This window comes from Poromitra crassiceps (assembly GCF_964638095.1).
Source record: "Poromitra crassiceps genome assembly, chromosome: 4".
In the NCBI taxonomy this organism is placed as follows: Eukaryota; Metazoa; Chordata; class Actinopteri; order Beryciformes; family Melamphaidae; genus Poromitra; species Poromitra crassiceps.
This window is the reverse complement of record NC_139626.1, coordinates 8264630-8282330: the sequence shown is the minus strand read 5'-3', so window position 1 is coordinate 8282330 and position 17701 is coordinate 8264630. Positions and strand designations below refer to the sequence as shown.

General features: G+C 44.9%; 1 protein-coding gene across 1 annotated transcript in view; it reads right to left on the bottom strand.

Moving 5' to 3' along the window:
• The window catches only part of srcap (Snf2-related CREBBP activator protein), a gene marked incomplete at its 5' end in the record, with an annotated part of 47685 nt that overhangs the window by 8714 nt on the left and 21270 nt on the right, over window positions 1–17701 (bottom strand). Inside the window, 14 exons of the mRNA XM_083635740.1 lie at window positions 1007–1090; window positions 1687–1863; window positions 4975–5100; window positions 6242–6356; window positions 8768–8964; window positions 9492–9661; window positions 10572–10774; window positions 12241–12554; window positions 13014–13180; window positions 14048–14383; window positions 15011–15166; window positions 16256–16420; window positions 16585–16800; window positions 17207–17352. Of these exons, the coding sequence (XP_083491866.1) occupies window positions 1007–1090; window positions 1687–1863; window positions 4975–5100; window positions 6242–6356; window positions 8768–8964; window positions 9492–9661; window positions 10572–10774; window positions 12241–12554; window positions 13014–13180; window positions 14048–14383; window positions 15011–15166; window positions 16256–16420; window positions 16585–16800; window positions 17207–17352 (2572 nt within the window). The remainder of the gene's footprint in view (window positions 1–1006; window positions 1091–1686; window positions 1864–4974; window positions 5101–6241; window positions 6357–8767; window positions 8965–9491; window positions 9662–10571; window positions 10775–12240; window positions 12555–13013; window positions 13181–14047; window positions 14384–15010; window positions 15167–16255; window positions 16421–16584; window positions 16801–17206; window positions 17353–17701) is intronic.

Genomic DNA, 17701 nt, shown 5'->3' with positions numbered 1-17701 from the left:
ACATTTATGCAAATCTGATATCATTATGCAAGCATAGTTATATTAAAAAAAAGTTTTGGTTATGTAGGACATTTGTGTTAAAGCACCATTCAGTAAGTTTTCTACTGCGCCCTCTGCGTGCATTAGTATCGATAATGATATCGCCGTTCAAAGTCAACAAAACACAGCGCCAGAAGCTCTATGTACATGTTGTGACATCGGGTACTCACCACGTGATGAAATAATAATCCATAGTTCCGTGAAACATCATTTTCGTAGCAAATCCGAATCGAGTTACTTCCTCGTTTTCATGAACACAGCGCTTCCGCTGTACAGCGCATGCAATCTTACTGATTGGGGCTTTAAGGTTTGGATTTATGATTAATGCAAACTGAAAATTATTTTGAAAGACTGAAAATTATTATGAAACTGTTAAAGGCACTAAATGCGATATTCACCCCTGCTAGATGCCAGCAAACCACTACTATATATCTAGGAAGACAGGCGAGTGATGCTGTTCTGAGGAGTGAAGGAAGCCAAACCAGGCTTGTTTTCCACTCCTGGCCAAGCGCCGGTCAGTCCGCTCGCTCCTTTGTGCGTGTGGCGTTTTATGTTTGTGTGCCCCCCCCCCCCTCACCCCATATAGACAGAGTGTGACCATTCGACGCTTGCAAGCAGTTGTGGATCGAGCTGTGAATGTGAATGGAACAAGTAAGCAGCCGTGGCTGTGAAACAAGGTTAGTTTATAGCTGTGGGACCGTGCATTTCCGGGTTTTCATTTCAGTGCGGTTGGTCGGCTGTGACTCGCTCTGCCTGTCTCTCCATGGCACAGACCATCTACTGCACACACATCAGACAGCTGCGAGAGTGATGTGTTTTAGTTTACTGTATGTCTGATGCTGCTGCTCTTGCGCGACATCTAGTGGGCAAAAATAAATTGCATGTAGCTCCTTTAAAAAGGTGAGCTGTTGACAGAACTGTTAATATTTCAATTCAAATGGTAAACAAAGGAAAGATGTGGTCTTACCTCAGCTTGCTTCAGCTCTTCTTTGCACACATCCTCCAATGAGGCTTCCAGGAAGTTCATGGCGTAGCGCTCAATGGGAGTGAGCTGGAGGTGGGCAGAGAATATGGATTCAGTCAAGTCAAGTTGATTTCTATAGCCCTAATTCACAAGCATGTCTCAGAGGGCTTTACAGAGAATATGTCTAATTAAGTCTAGCTAAGCACTATCAATAAACAGGATTGAACAATCTTATATTAGAGAGAGGGGGGAGAGAATGGGGGGAGAAGGGAGAGAGAGGGGGGAGGGGGGTGGGCGAGAAGAGTGAGAGCAGACCAAACAGGGTATACTGGGGCTGGGTGATAATATGGTTGAAATCAATATCACGATAACTTTGTATTGGCTTCATGACTCTAATCTATTTTGAGTTATATATTGTTGAGTCTATATTACTCATCTTGCCTGGCAACTGTCAGTAACCATTCACTGTAATCGCAATTCTTTAAACCATGGATATGGAAATGTTATTAGTCTGCAAGCAGCCAACAGGGCCTGCTTGCATGGAGAGCTACCAAACTGTTCTCACAGAATGGAGATCTTCTGAATATCATAGATATTAAATGTTTTCATGCAAGAGTTTCAACTCTATGTTCTATCCCAGATTTAAATGGAAAATGCACCCATAACACTCTATAATCACTCACCTGCTCCACCAGAGCAGCTATTTCCTGTTCGGCTTTAGATAGTTCCTCCACTTCCTCTTGTTCCCCTCCGTCATCCAATGGGATGTTCTCATTGAACTCGGCCAGCTCTGCCACTTGCTCTGCTTTGGCCTGGGAGGCTGCCACTATGTCCTCCTCATCCTCTGCACGACACAGGGCCTGCACAATTGGTTTCAAGATGATCAGGTTATCTGTATTTCATCATGCTGGTAACAAGAGCCTTGGTTGTTTTGATGTGATCACCTTAAACCTCAGTGAAAGCAGTCTGCAGTTCTTAACACGTTCACTGCCGTCGACGAGTTAACTCGTCAAACAGAAACCAACCGTTGACTGCCGTCGACGAGTTAACTCGTCAAAAAAAAAAAAAAAAAAATTTGACGGTGGGACGTGGATCAAACCCTTTTACGTCTCCTATAAAAATATGGGAGCCACCGAACGTGTACAACCCATTCCACCGACCCACTAAGTGGCGACAGTGCTCTCCAGACTAGAGAAAGCGAGCCAAAACTGCAGGGAAAAGCGTGAGGAAACCATTCTCATACTGTAGAATGGCGAAAACGCTTTCGCGCTGGCGCACAACGGTGATGCACAACGGTGGGGGGTTCCAAAAATAGACTGGGTGGAACACACTTTGAAACACGCAGCATAAAGCCCAGAATCGCAAAAGCTTCATCAAAGCTCTCAACCGAAACCCCAAGAAACCCCATGGTTTCAGACGCTGAAACCATGCTGTATTCAACTGCTAATGCCTACATAACTACTAACTCTACAAACTAACTCTTTTAGACAGAGAAAGCACACATTCTATTAGTTCTTTTGAGATATTTTGTGTTCACAAAATCCTAACAGAAAAGAATCCTCGGCTCTTGAAAGATGAGCCAGAATCCTCAAAAAAAAACCTTGGCAGAAGCTACCTACAGTAAAAAAAAAACTGTTGGCAGTGAATGTGTTAAATGCACCAGTCCAATTTAGTTCAAAATTAACATGTCCCCACAAACACTGCAATTAAGCAGCACCGTTGTAGTCTTGCTTCCCAGACTATCTCCGTTTCGCGCTGTACCAACGCAGGAGAGAGTCTGGCTCCTCTTACTCTCACTCTGGTCTAGCGGGAAAAAAGGCTCCGTTATCTTTACAACCATCCGCAGAAAGTACGAAGCAGGCCTGCTTTATTGCGCAATCCAAATCTTCGTCAAAACTTGCCATTTTCAGCATGTAGCAAAGTGTTGTTTCACAGCAGCAGAGGCATTTGAGAGCGACATGCACGGAGCAGAAAGTGATTTCCCTTCGCTCAGACTGAAATGTTCGGCACCAATGGCAGAGCTTATACCCGCAGCCTGCTTCCAGTGAGTCAGACTAACACAATTTGACCAATCACAGCATATACCCCTCTCTCCATTCTTTTTAAAAATAAGAACAACAATAATTGCAAATGATTCCAATATACAGTACCTCAAGAAAAACCATCAAAGCTAGGGATGCACCGATCGATCGGCACGTGACCGGAAATGGCCGATTTTCACGTGATCGGCCTCGATCGGTGATCTGTTCCGGTCACTCTAAATAGCCGATTCTGTGAGCCGATTTTCACATGACGTGCGCGCACCCCAAAGCACCGAGACAGGCACCCAGCCACCACACCACACACGCCAGCATACCTTCCTCGTTGTGGATTTTTTTCACCGTCAGTGAAGTAGACAAAGCTCGCAGTTTGTCACACATGCAAGTCGAAAATAAGCCGTGGAGACAGAGATGCGACCGAGTCCCGCTCGGCTGGAGTCCAGTCAGAGCGGCTCGCTTCACCTCACTGGCCCCTCTCTCTCTGCTCTCTCTCCCCGGGAAGCGGTGCTCCAGCAACCCGCCACCGCGCACAGCCGGCTTGGCGAGGTGAACGCGAGCATTGTGTCTAGAGCTGCCGAAAATAATCGATTCAGAGATGCATCGCGATGCTTAATAGGACGATTCTGAATCGATTATCAAATATCAAAAATCGATTATTAAAAAAAAAAAAAAAAAAAAAAAATTATAATCAAATAAAATATAATGTAAGTACATGCAGTTGTTTATTTTAATTATGGATCATAATACAATGCAATTCCAAATGCACTTTTATTTTAAAAGTAGCCACACAGTGAGAAAAAAGAAAGTGAGAAAAAATAAATCATGTATTGCATCGATTTAAGATGCATCGCGATGAATCGAGATGCATCGGAGATGCATCGAGATGCATCGTATAATCGAATCGAATCGAATCGTAGACTTGTATAATCGAATCGTATCGAATCGTGAGATCAGTGAAGATGCACAGCTCTAATTGTGTCCAGTATGATAACCATTCCCCGACCTGCTTTTCCATTCCACATCAGCGCTGCTGCCTCAGCCTGTCAAGTCATGTTGTAACGTGACGTGGATACAGGAGAGACTATTTGTTTCGTATTGCAAATAGAACGACATGAGAACGACGGACATAATAATAAAAATGCATCGGACTCACAAGTGTGCAACGTTTTCTGTGCGTGACGATATTTTTTCGGATGGCAGATAAAAATACGCATACCAAACTTCGGACTGTGTGTAAACTCCGCCTGATATTCAGACTGAAGATCGTTACTGTAACTCATAAACTCATTTCCCCTCTACTCAAGAGGACTGGTCTGGAGCCAGTCTATAAACTCCTTGTCCATGGATCATTTTGATGTTCTGTTGCACCTGTTTTCTTTTGGAAAAGTAAATGCATGATAGCTGTGGGATATAGGCTATTGGATTTAATTTAATTTTTGTATTCATTGTATTTGCACAAAAAAGCTCTGTCCAGTAGCCTAACCTGGAACACTTTTATTTTGAGATGTGTTTGAGTGAGAAGGTCCTACTTCATGCAAATGATAAGAATTGTTTATTTGTTTATTTGGATCCCCATTAGATGTAAGAATTGTTCTATGAATCTTAATTTTTAAACAAAGTTACAAAAACGTTTGTGTAAGCTGTCAATTGTTGTTTTTAGAAAAAAAAATCGGAATCGGCAAAAATCGGTATCGGCAAGTCAGACTATTCAAAAATCGGAAATCGGAATCGGCCAAGAAAATGGCAATCGGTGCATCCCTAATCAAAGCACATAACTCGATCATCCACCTTAGTCCTTGCATATTTCATTTTCAAAGGGATGCTACAAAACCAGTGTTTTTGGTCACCTTATTACCAAAAGGTACGGGGGAGTAAGTAGTTCTAGACATATGTGCTCTACATAAGCATAATGTGCTATGTAATGTGTCTGACCTGCTCCAGGATGGTGGTGGTCTGTTTGGTGGCCGACTCCTCCTCCTCAGCCTGGGGCACTGAGAGCTCCACGGCCACCTCTCTCTTCTCCCCCTCGTTCATATCAAACAGGTCTCGGATGGTTTGCTGAGGACCAAAGTGTGAAGATGAGACACATTCAACACAGAGGAGAGGTTGTGTGTGCTTGACTGACTTCAAAAGGATTACTGTGTGCCCTGTGAGACTACCTGTGTATCTACTAATTCCAGGAATCTGTCTGTGAGTGTGTGCATGTCCTTCGCATATCTTGAGAAGCGTTCCTCCGATCGACTTCACACTCACTTGGTGGGTGTGTTGCTGGGGACCCGAGGACGTGTGGACTTGGATTTGATCCAATTTGGACATGTGATTGCGTCACATTCAATATTAATAAACTTGGAATAAACAAGCGAACAGCACTGCGCTAGTACAAATAAACTTGAAAAGTGCTTAAAAGTAATTGAGAACACCACAAACGAAAGTTAAAGACTGTTTCTCTGTGTTCCTTGCATCATATGCAAAATGAACAAGCAAAAGGGAAATAAGGAATATGACATGGAATGGATAGTCGTTCACAGATTGATTACCAATCATAATCGGCCAATAAACTTTCTAAATTAGGTCAACGCTGATCAGCCAATCGCCATCTCAACGGCCCAATCCAAAAAGACGAAGAAAAAAAGCAGTGAGGAGGCACTTGCTCTACCAGTAGTAATGGGCATTTTTTGTATCTAAAAGGCATGAAGTAACAGAAAACAAGGAAAACATAATGAACTTTCAATCCATTTAGGTGTTCCAATGTCGGGGCCCTCGTTCATGTTTTGCTTGCACCTGTGTTACTTCCTGCTTTTAGACAGAATGGCTGAGGTGAAAAAGGCGGATAGGTGTGTACGCACGTCAGTCATCAAGCACACACTTACATGTCATTACTGTTTGGATAAAAGCTATGATTTATTTACACATGGACAGGCCACCTATCATGCAGCCAGAAGACAATCTGATAAACACAGGGCTATATTTGAATTCTAATATTTATGCTTGCTGTGCACTTTGCCATGCCCTTATTAGCAGAAAGTCTGGGTAAAATTTATTGTGATCAGTGTTAATTTTTTTTTTTTAAATCTGCTCCAAAAAACCTGAGCGGTGCACTTTTTTGCATGTGCTCCCCATCTTTATTTTAGATTGCATGTATACCTGCTCATCTCCCTGCTTGTTAAGATGTGTGCAAATGCCCTCAGTAAACTCCTACCTCTTTGAAGAAGGCGGTGGTGAAATTCCCTCCTTCAATAGCCATATCTCCCAGCATCCTCTTCTGGTTGGCTTTCTTTAGAATGTTCTCTTCCACCGTGCGCTCGCTGATCAGCCTGAAGAGGAGGAGAGAATGTTGGTTATTATTATGTTGTTTTATCACATGATGCCATCCCCTCTTTCTCTCACGACACGGCCCACAGACGCCACTGAAGCATGATTGGGCTGGTGAGGAGTAGTGAGGCACAGACAACATGAAGAGAAGGTAAATATTGTCAATCTTGCCTATACCTCCAACATTGTAACGATACAAAGCGTGTTTAAAATCGGCAAAGCCTTTCTCTAAGGCTGCATTGAAATGACAAGACTGACCAAAGAAAGAAATAAGTTGCCTTCTTTCTATTCTTAGCTACATACAGTACACCTGTCCATTTGTCCCTTTGCTTAGCCTGCATTGATGTCATGTTTTGTGTTGTTTGTAGATGCGCTGTCGTCTTTGTCTTTATTTAAGATCCCCATTAGCTACAGCAGAGCTGCAGCTATTCTTCCTGGGGTCAAACAACTTGCATAGTTTCAAGATATCAAACAACTTGCATAGTTTCAAGATATCACATACAAAATTTACATTCTGTATATAAAAAAAAAATACATTCTGTACAAACGGTACAATTTCGGGTATTACATACCGTAAATTCCGGACTATAAGCCGCGGCTTTTTTCCCGTTTTTGCCCCCTGCGGCTTATATAACGGTGCGTCTTATCTATGGATTTTTTCAAAAAAAAAAAAAAAATCTCTCTTTTTTAGCACTCTTTCTAACTATAAATCCACTTCTGTTTTAATTTCCTCTCTTGCCCTCTTTTAACAACATAACATAACATAACATAACACAACACAGGTAAGCAGAAAGAAAAAGACGAAGCAATCACGCCATGAATGAGGAAATGACTCACCTGCTGGAGGCTGGAGATACACGCTTGGGCTAAACTTTTACTCCGTGAAACACTATCGATTAAGTCCGACATCGCTCAGAGGTTTTGAGCAGCTTGAAAACAAGTTTGAAAACGTGCAGAAGTCCATCCACTCACTCACTAAAGAAACTAAGGCAACCGTGAACAGAGTTTATAATGCGGAAAAGCGCATCCGCGCACTGGAGGACAAAAACAACACAGTGAGTCCGAAAATGGATAAAATGCAAAATCGAAACCCTGCACACGCAGGTTGATGACTTAATCAGCAGGAGTAAAAGAAATAACATTCGCCTGATCAATGTAAAAGAGGAGCTGAGATTGGTGACATGGACGCTTTCGTGGCAAAATCCTGTGTTACATCCTGGACCTGAAGGAAGGCGAGAAACCACCAGAGGTGGACAGGGCACACCGGGCGCCTCGGCCACGTCCAGACCCCGGCCTGCCACCGAGGGCCATCTTCATCTGCCTACTCCGCTGGCCCGACCGTCAACTCATCCTCCAGGCTGCGGGGAAGAAGCCCCTCACCTGGGAGGGTACGCGCTTTTTCGTCCGGCAGGACCTCTCCGCGTTGGTGCAACAGAAACGCGCAACATACAACAGCATCATCGAGTCAATGGATATCGCTTTGGCGTACTGTACCCAGCGAGACTCGTCATAACCAGACCGGACTATCTTTAGCACTCTTTCTAACTATAAATCCACTTCTGTTTTAATTTCCTCTCTTGCCCTCTTTTCACCACACCGCGGACACTGTGTGCCCAGCGGCGGAACAAGAGCTCAAAGTGAAACTGCCGAATATCTTTTGAGTTGGACTGGTCAATAGTACTGTGAGTAACTAAAATAAAAAAATAAAAAACGGAATTCTCTCTTCTTTAGCACTCTTTCTAACTATAAATCCACTTCTGTTTTAATTTCCTCTCTTGCCCTCTTTTCACCACACCGCGGACACTGTGTGCACTGTAAAAAAAACAAAAAATACCACAATGTGTGATTTTGTCTGGGGATTAGTGACCTGACTTTTGTTTTGTTGAAATGTTAATAAATGGGAGCTTCCCCAAACAGCCATCTCTTTCCCGACAATCCCCTCTGTGCACGAAGCCTTACATATGGTAATTAAACATCAAAACACCCGCGGCTTATAGACCGGTGCGGCTTATAGAAGAAAAAAATAGTCACCTTTGAAGGTGCGGCTTATAGACCGGTGCGTCTTATAGTCCGGAATTTACGGTACATACATACATACTGTACCTTTCAAGATATTGCATACATCAGAATTACCTACATACCATTACAGATGTGTAGAATATACATAAAACTACATCACATATTATGTATACCTATATATACCATTACCATATCTTATATAATTATACATATAACTATTACCATCACCATATATATTAGTTATGTACATGCTTCAATATGCTATATATATATATATATATATATATATATATACTGTATATATATATATATACATACACACACATAGCATTATCACAGTAGTAAGTGTTGTGATCAGCGTACATCAGAAGCAACACCAGCGAGGTCACAGTACCTGTAGATGTGGACGTCCCGGGTCTGGCCGATGCGGTGGCAGCGGTCCTGTGCCTGGGCGTCCATGGTTGGGTTCCAGTCGCTGTCATAGAACACCACCGTGTCGGCTCCGGTCAGATTCACCCCTACGCCTCCACTGCGGGTCGACAAGATGAAGCAGAAGATGCGCCGATCTGCGTTGAAGCGCTCCATGAGGGCCTGAAGAGGAGGGGAGAGAGAGAGACACACAGAATAAGCCTCAGAGACAGTGAGTGTGCCAACCCCTAGCTCCCTTCATTTCCCTATCGATACTATGTGTTCTTTGAAAGAGCCCCTAAAGTCAAAAATGTGTTTTCCTATATTTATGTCACCAAAAAAATAAGCATTTTTACTATACAGTTACAGTACAGACTTGTATCGGTGCAAAGTTTGTCACTAGAGAGGTGTTGTTGGGGTGGGCCGCAGAAGATGTTCAGATTTCAAAGTGGGCCGCGGCATTCTTAAGTTAGGGAACCCCTCTTTTATAGCATTCTACTGCATTACAACCACTACATTCCTGAGATATTTTACTACCGTTTGACAATACACTATTTTATATAGAGACAAGTTGGCAGCTCAGACAATGAATACATAAAAGACAATAAGAGTACCAAGACTATTGTCCTTTTTCGACTAAGCTGATCATATCAATCACAAATTTTCCGTTGCACTTTCACATCCGATGTGAAAATCCTGTCGGTGCCAACCTGTCTCATCTCCACGCGGGTGCTGCCATCCAGACGGAGGTAGATGTGTCCATGGTAGTTGAGGAACTGCTCCAACACGTCCAACATGCGTGTCATTTGAGTGAAGATCAGCACCCGGTGGCCCCCCGTCTTCAGCTTCCGCAGCAGGGTGTGGAGTGTCTGCAGCTTACCTTCAGACACACACGATGAGTATACCAGTACATGAACTTTAGTCACACCAAGGATTCCAAGCAATAGTTCATGTCCGACTTGCGACTTGTGTTAACTTAAATTGTACCATTGTAGCGCTGGTTTATTGTTGTATTTCGTATTTGTGTGCGTGTGACTTGTAATTTAACCCGAGAGTGTTGGGCACCGTTGAATGCATGACACACTAATAAAATCAATCAATCATAAAAATGCTGGCGTTTGTTCACTATGAAATATGGATTGAAGATTACTTACGGTAGTTGACAACTTTGTATCCAAGAGGAGATAAATCTGTGTTTTTGAAATATTGAGCAGTGATAATCAAGTGGAAATGCAGCATTTTGGAATGAAACTCCTGTCTCTCAGACCCCCCCCTTTTTTATGTTTACTCATCATTTGGGGGAAGGGGGGTCTGCACCCCCACCCCCCACCCCCCAATCGAGGTGGGCTGCAGGGCAGTCTCTACATTGTGCACTGAGTCTCCTTGGGATTAGAGGGTTGCAGGAGAGTCACCAAGAACATCATGGAAGCTGCAGAAAAAGCATCGAAGTGGTTGTGCATCAAGAGGGGTGATCCATGGCGTCGCACTACTTTGACACAAGCCGCGGACTGATCTCGCCCAGGTGAGGGTGTCTAATGATATGAGATCCGAAACACCCAATGACCCTGGGTTCATTACTGAAGTGTCCAAGTCGCACCAGCCGGTGTTTTAATATACTTCAAGAATGCCTACACAGTTGATGTAGAATTCATATTCTTTTCAATATTTTGTGATTTTGAGATTAGTACGTTAATGTTAGCCATTTGTCCAAGTCTCATCCAGACAGAGTGACTTCAAGTCATCACAGCTGTAGAATAAGCTCTTAGATCTTCACCATCTGGACGACTTACCACAATCATACTGTATGAGCCTCAGGTCGGGGAAGTGGGTCCTCATGTTGCATTGGATACGGTGGAGGCTGCCTGTCAGCGGAGCGAGCTCAGCCGACAGCATGGAGGAGAAGACCGCCTGCTTGTGGCTCAGAGAGGGAGGAGGGTGGCAGCAGTGCATGGAGATGGTAGGAGCCGCCACTGGCGGTATCACAAATGTAAACCTAAAATGTAATAGAGAAACACACATGGTCTTTAGCCGTCAAATTAAAGTGAGTCGTCAGTGGTGATGTTTCACTCATCGGTTCTTTATTCAGCGATACGAGGAATCAGCGTGACGTCACGACGACAACACCTGACTTCCGGGTGTTTCTGCGGAGTGTACGCGCCCCCCCTATAAATACATGCACCCGCACTGTGAGCTAGCGTTAGTTGTGTGCAATAAAACGCCACTGAACGACCACTTGATATAACGGTCATGTTCGAGTCGTGCTATTTCCATAAAGCCCACCAGCTTTGATATCTGTTAGCTAGTTGTTGATATTTATAACAATATTGTGGCTCTAAAATATCATTTCTACTGGTGCGGTGAGACTGTCATGGCCGCCATTTCCGGTCCACATACTCGAGTAGTCTGTGTGTTTGTTTGCAAACATGCTGGTTGATCCCTCATAAGCCGTTTTCCCACATGCGTACCGGAAAATTACCTGTAAGTCAATATCGGACATTTCCCTTCACACCTCTCCTCTCGCATGTCGGAATCTACCAGCGAACTTGCCTGTATGTTGGGGGGCGGGGCGGCACTGCAGAGCGGGTGGGGAGTGACGTGTCGGCAAAACTCTTGATGGTGAAATAAGTTTGCTTATTTATCCGTTCACCTGCGTCGCGTTGAAGCACTTTTTACAGACTGGCTTCGTTTGATGTGTCCGGGCTTGCCTTCGCTGTCGGCAACGTAAGCAAAATACTTCCACATTTCGCTTCGTGCATTTGCTTCGTCTGTGTCCCTGTCGGGCTGTCACTGAAGGAGCAGGACGGACTGTGGCCAGAGAACGAGCAGGCAGCAGAGAGGAGAGAGGGGAAAATCAGCACACCCACACATGAAGCTGACATAGGCTACTGCTCTTATTATCACAAGATCATTTCGCCAGTTTGCTTTAATGTGCGCGAATGATTAGATTATGCCCGCTGGAACATTAAGCAACGTGTGTACACCTCGCCCATGAGAGTGTCGCGGGAAATGACTGGACCCGTTCTACACTTGAGTCCGCTATCGCGCATACCGCTCTTCTGACTGGCTCGAAACTGGTGAAATCTCCGCGATGACGGGGTCGCGCTTATACCGGCACGACGACTTTCACACATGCAGGCATTAGACCACGTTCCGGTCATTTAGCGGTACAAAGCGCATGTGGGAAAACGGCTATATATTACTGAGTAAAAATGAATACAAGGAAACAAAGCTGTATTATTGTATATTTACAATAAGCATTTTCACACACTTATCTAAGACATATTTTTATATTAAGATCATAAGACAACCCAACTCAAGTGTATGGTAGTTCACGGTCTTAGACCATGTTGGAAACAATTTGCATCGCCTTTGGATTCCCAGTGATGTACTCGATGTGTGTGTGGCGTGTCGATCAACTAATCAGCCAATTTAATATATCATGATATGTCATGTGCCTACCTGTCTATAGTGTCAGTGAGCAGCTCCATCCTCTCCTCATTGCTGTAAATGGCCTCTCTCAGGGTCCGACTCTGAAGCCAGTGGTCAGCTGTGTTTAGTGACTGGGCCGACAGGCAGCTGCTGTGGCCCGACCGGCCCCACTCTCCCAGGGGGCTCAGGGGGGCCGGCGAGGGCCGGGAACCGGGGAGAAAAGTCAGGAAGTCCAGAACCTCGTGGCCATACATCGGCTTTGCCCCGCAGTGGCGCTCGTTGACTTGAATGATGAAGTCCAAACGGCTGTCACGTTGCTGCTTATGGCTGTCTGCCAGCCACGACTGGTGGGGAAAGAGGGACATGACAAGTCAGGAAAGGACATGGGCGACTGATGATGAAAACTGGACAAAATTGCAGTGATCATGTATGAGGGGTGTTCGATTTAGCCATCTTGCAAATGACGAGTCAGATTACTAGGCTGTTAACGTGTGGCAAGATAAATCCAGCACATCTCCAGATAAACACCCTCCAGAGACACCCTTCAGATAGTAAACAATGGTCTTACCCGGGGACATTTTTCATTTTTAAAGCTAGTTCCCAAACAGATTTGAACATGACAAGAAGTGGGAGAGGGTCTCCTCTGGTGAGGACTGAGGAGTGGGACAAACATTGATGGTTGTTGAGGGGATCCTGCTACCGCATTGAACAGTGTTTCATCATTGTACAGTATTTCTTTCAAGTACATTTTTAACCAGATGTGTCGAGGACATTATGAGTGTAAAGAGAACCAGAATGCTCACCATGTAGAAAGGAGAGCGAGGAGGTGGGCGAGGTGCTGCCCTGGGTCGAGGGCGGGTTTTTACACCTGCGCTGGAGCCTGACTTGGGAGGAGGAGCCGTTTGACTTGTGCTGCTATCGTCACGTAGTGAAGACTTGGATGACGTGGAGGAATTGACACGCGCTGGAGCTGACGAGAGGATAGAGTGCAAACAGAGCAAGAATAAACAGGCCTGTTGTGATCAACTGGATCCCACTTTACAATGGAATTTGCATCAGAGCTGGATTAATTCAGGGAGCAGATCTTCTTCAAAAGTCTAATTTCTGGCTGTCAGATTCAACCTATTAAAGGGACACACACTTCACCGAAGAACAATGCAGACTTATTTTGCACATGATCTCACACATATCTGAAAACAGTAAACAGTTCTGCAGACATTCATTTCGTTTGACATTGAGTTGATTCGAGTTTAAGTGTGGACCACTGAGGTCATCACAATGATTCAGTGCCTTCTGATGACATCACTCGACCACACTTAACTCGAGTCAACTCTCAAACTAAATGAATGTCTGCAAAACGGTTCAGTTTTCAGATATGTGCAAAATAAATCAGCATTGGTTTTTGCTGAAGTGCACCTTTAAGGAATAATGATGAATGACTGCCATTATTAGCAGATACATTGCAGCTTTTAGATGCTGAACCGTTTAGATCAGTGGTTCCCAACCAGAGGGTGGTTTTTAATTATCATGATGTATGATAATGCATTACTCCACTGTTGAATGATACCCGTATTTAATTTGTAATCATTTGTTAATTAGCCTATTGCAGACAGACCCTCACTTTTACTTTCTGATTTCTGTGTGGTGCTGATGGACAGCTCCTTTTATCGTTCAAATGAGTGGGAGAAGGTTGGGAACGCTGATCTAGTACACAACACCGGTTAAAACATTTGCAAAAACGGTGTGACCCAGTTCTACCTTATTTGTCTGCATACATACAGCGTTGTGAATTATAGCTCAGAGAGTGAAACATCTTATTCAGGGGTCATACTCTCACCTGGCTGCTCTGCACTTGATGGTGGAGGCTGCACTACTTTCAGTACAGGGCGGGGGGTCTGGAGCTGAATTGTGGTTAAGCTAGGGATTCTGGGGGGAGCTATAGTGTAGTGGGCAGTGGCAGGACCAGGGGTGCGCTGGAGAATTTGCGATGGGACAAGGTTTCGGACAGGGGGTGTGTTGACGTGGTGGTGGTGGTGCAGGGAAGGGGATGTCTGTGGAGCCACACGAGGGGAAGGGGCCACTGCCAGAGTGGGCACAGGCCCGCCCTCCTTGCCTGCTGTCTGACGCACAACGATCTTCACGATCCCGGGGCTGCTCACCATGGGAGGGGCCACTGAGGAAAAATAAAGGAGGGGGGACATTAACTGTGAGGAACATGGCTGCTTCACAGGGTGTACAGAGTACATACTTTATTTTCCTGTTTTGTACACAGTACACACACGTTTTAAACCAGATCTATTAGCACAAATTAGGCAATCACAAACCAATTTAAAATATGCTATTTATTTATTTTTGACAGGGGCTTTCAGAGGAGCCTGACCTCAAAAAACAAGGATGCAGCAAATTTGTTATGCAATTAGTGCAAGCAAATACTATGCACATAACTATGCAAATACTATGCACATAACTATGCAAATACTATGCACATAACCCGAGGTAACACATAGTATAATTCAGCAAGGAAGCCAAGCAAGCCAGAGACAGCAAGACAGAGCAGACCTGGTAAAAAGGGGATGAAAAACTGAAACTGGTTTAAAATGTTTCAATTCATTGAGGAAGTTTTGATCCAACTGCAAAGTCTTGGTTTTGATTTAACACTGCAAAGTCTTAAACTCAAAAGTAGACATATGCCTTAAGATCAACCAAACATGATCTTTGCATTTGGATATTTTAAACAAAACCGGAACAGTTTTGTCCAGGTCTGTTTGCAAGGCAGCACGCAAGAGAGAGGGGGAGAAACCTTGCGAGGAGGCATTGTGAGGCAGATGAGTCCCAGAGGGAGTTGGAGAGGAGGTGTTAACAGGGTGTATGTTGGCTGCGCTGAGGACAGCCACCTGGGCAGGCTGGCTGATCAGGTGGTGCTGCCCCCCGCTGGACACCAGGTGCATCACATTACCTGTGGGAAGAGGGCGAGAGTCAGGAGACAGGGAATCAGAGAAATACTCCTCCCCTGCCCCCATTTACCAGCAATCACATTATCAGACATCATGTCTAATTGCTTACAGTGACTTCAATAATTCCATAATTGTGATATTCATCATTTAATGTTGTAATCGCTATTATTTGTTAAAATAATTAAAATTATTTTATTGCACTTGTATACCTTTTTCATAGTCTTACTCTTCTTCTGGTCCTCATTTACAAAATTCAAATAATAAATAAGTACTACTTTATTACTTTGGGGTGCAGTTACAACCCTCAGGCAAAGTCTGCACAGGACTCCCACTAATCTATGGCTCACCAGCTTCATCAGAGAGCAACGGGCGGGGGTCAGAACAGCTGAGAGAAAATGGCACACACCCTAACCCACTGACCTCAGTGACTATCATCATGCTGAGGCTCCTACGAGTTTGGAATGGGAAATACCAGCTCTGATGACGTCACCGCCCATCTCATGACATTTGAAGTCGTAAGATTACCAGTCCCCAGTTATAAAGGAATGCACGATCAGACTCTCCTATGTGCATTCTCATCAGAGGAGAATGCACATAGGGGGAGTCTGATAGTCCTCGCATATAAAAAGTGCCAAGACCACCTAAATCAGCAGCGCCAAAGATGCTGGGAAATTGTTTCCAGTGAATTGTTTTCACTCCTCAAACCTCCACCACCTCCACCCTCAACTTTGCTCAGTGCTGACCTCTGCGCATCCTTCATCACCGATAAGGTTTCTACCATCAGTAATCAGCTCTCTGAGCCTGACCAACTCAGCAAGCTGCCACCAGCTAACATGGCCTCACTCTTCTCCTTTTCCCATCTCAAAGAGAGCAACTCTCCAAACTTCTGCTCGACTCGCGTCCAACTACTTGTCCGCCGTTGGACCCCATACCCTCCAACCTCCTGCAGGCCATTTCACCCACACTTATCCCTGCAGTCAAGCACATCAAGTCCACACGGACAACAGGTGTGTTCCCCACTGTGACATGACACAAACACAAACATCCCCTTCATCGCCCAACAACAAGAACAAGATGTCTCAAATACCAACCTTGAATTGGGCGTGGAGGAGCTACTGGGACTTGGTGGATCTGGGCTCCCGACAGAGTCAGCTTGTTGCCCTGAAGCTGGAAGGTGACTGGTTTACTTCCCTGGCACGTCGACACAGGTCGTCCTGCCAAAGAGGCAAGCTGGGCTATGCTCACTACCTCGCCAGCTGAAGACAGAAGGAAAGATCACGTGGGTTTAGAAACATTCATAAACTCAGTCTTGTACAAATGCGGTCAAGCTTTGGTTCATGGGTTGAGGACAAGCCTGTCTTCATGATGACAGTGTAACCACGCTTCAAGCCTGCTCAACCCTTACAGGACAAGTACTTACAGGGCAACCTAGCCTGCATGTCCGGACTGAGGAGAACCCTCTGTGGCATGATGGTGCTGGGGGGCGGGCACGGATGAGCCAGTACGCTGGCTGTGCAGGGAACAGAGGGAGGCCGGACGCTCAGCATGGGCTTGGGCCCGCTGGACCTCACTGCAGTTTGAGCAGTAGAGTGCATGGGAGGGCGAGGAGGGGGCGTGGGTGCCAGTGAACACACCACTGTAAGGAGGGAGGAGAGAGAGAGTGGGAGAGAGTGGGAGAGGGAGAGAGAGAGGGAGAGGGAGAGAGAGAGGGAGGAGAGAGAGAGGGAGGAGAGAGAGAGGGAGGAGAGAGTGGGAGAGAGGGATGAGAATGAAGAGCAGCAAGACAAACAGGGTTGAGATTGGGCTCATGAGAAGAAGATGGTTTTGATCCAACTGTGACAAAGGTGTCTGTGAGGATTGCCAAATTGGATGTGAAATCAGGAACTATGGCAGTATCTAAGGAAGTTTGTTTTTAAATATATGCTGTGTGTATATGCCTTGAAAAAGATCTGCAGTTAGAAACCGACTTTATGAGAGAAACAAAATGTCTGCCCCGGCCTCTCTTTGTCATGTTTTATGTATAAAAAGAAGGGATGACTTACCTTGTTGAACTATGGGAGCAGGAGTTGGGGTGACATCAGTTACCATAGTGGGTTTGGGGGTCTGAGCCGCAGGGGGCACAGGGCAGGTGGGTTTGTTCATCAGCAGGACCGGTCGACTATCACCTTTAGGAGGCGGCTGGAACATCCTGACAGATACACAGACACATACATTTATTTTCAATCACAAAACAAATCCCATACTAATAGGACACTTATATGAAGCATGTGGTTCATCACCCACTGACTTGCACCAGCATTGCAGACAAAATACTAATGGGAGGCAAAAACAAAAGCACCACTGCAAAACTTTTTTGTAATAACTTAAGAGGAGTCTTTGTTTGTGATCAAGACATAAGCCTCTGAAAAAGCTGCACCTAAGGCCTTGGCCACACTGATCCGTCAGAAAATGGACAGAACAGATAGACGGATAGATTTATGTCCGTTGCATGTACAAGTAACCTACTTGTACAGCAAATGGCGGTAAGCACCTTGAAG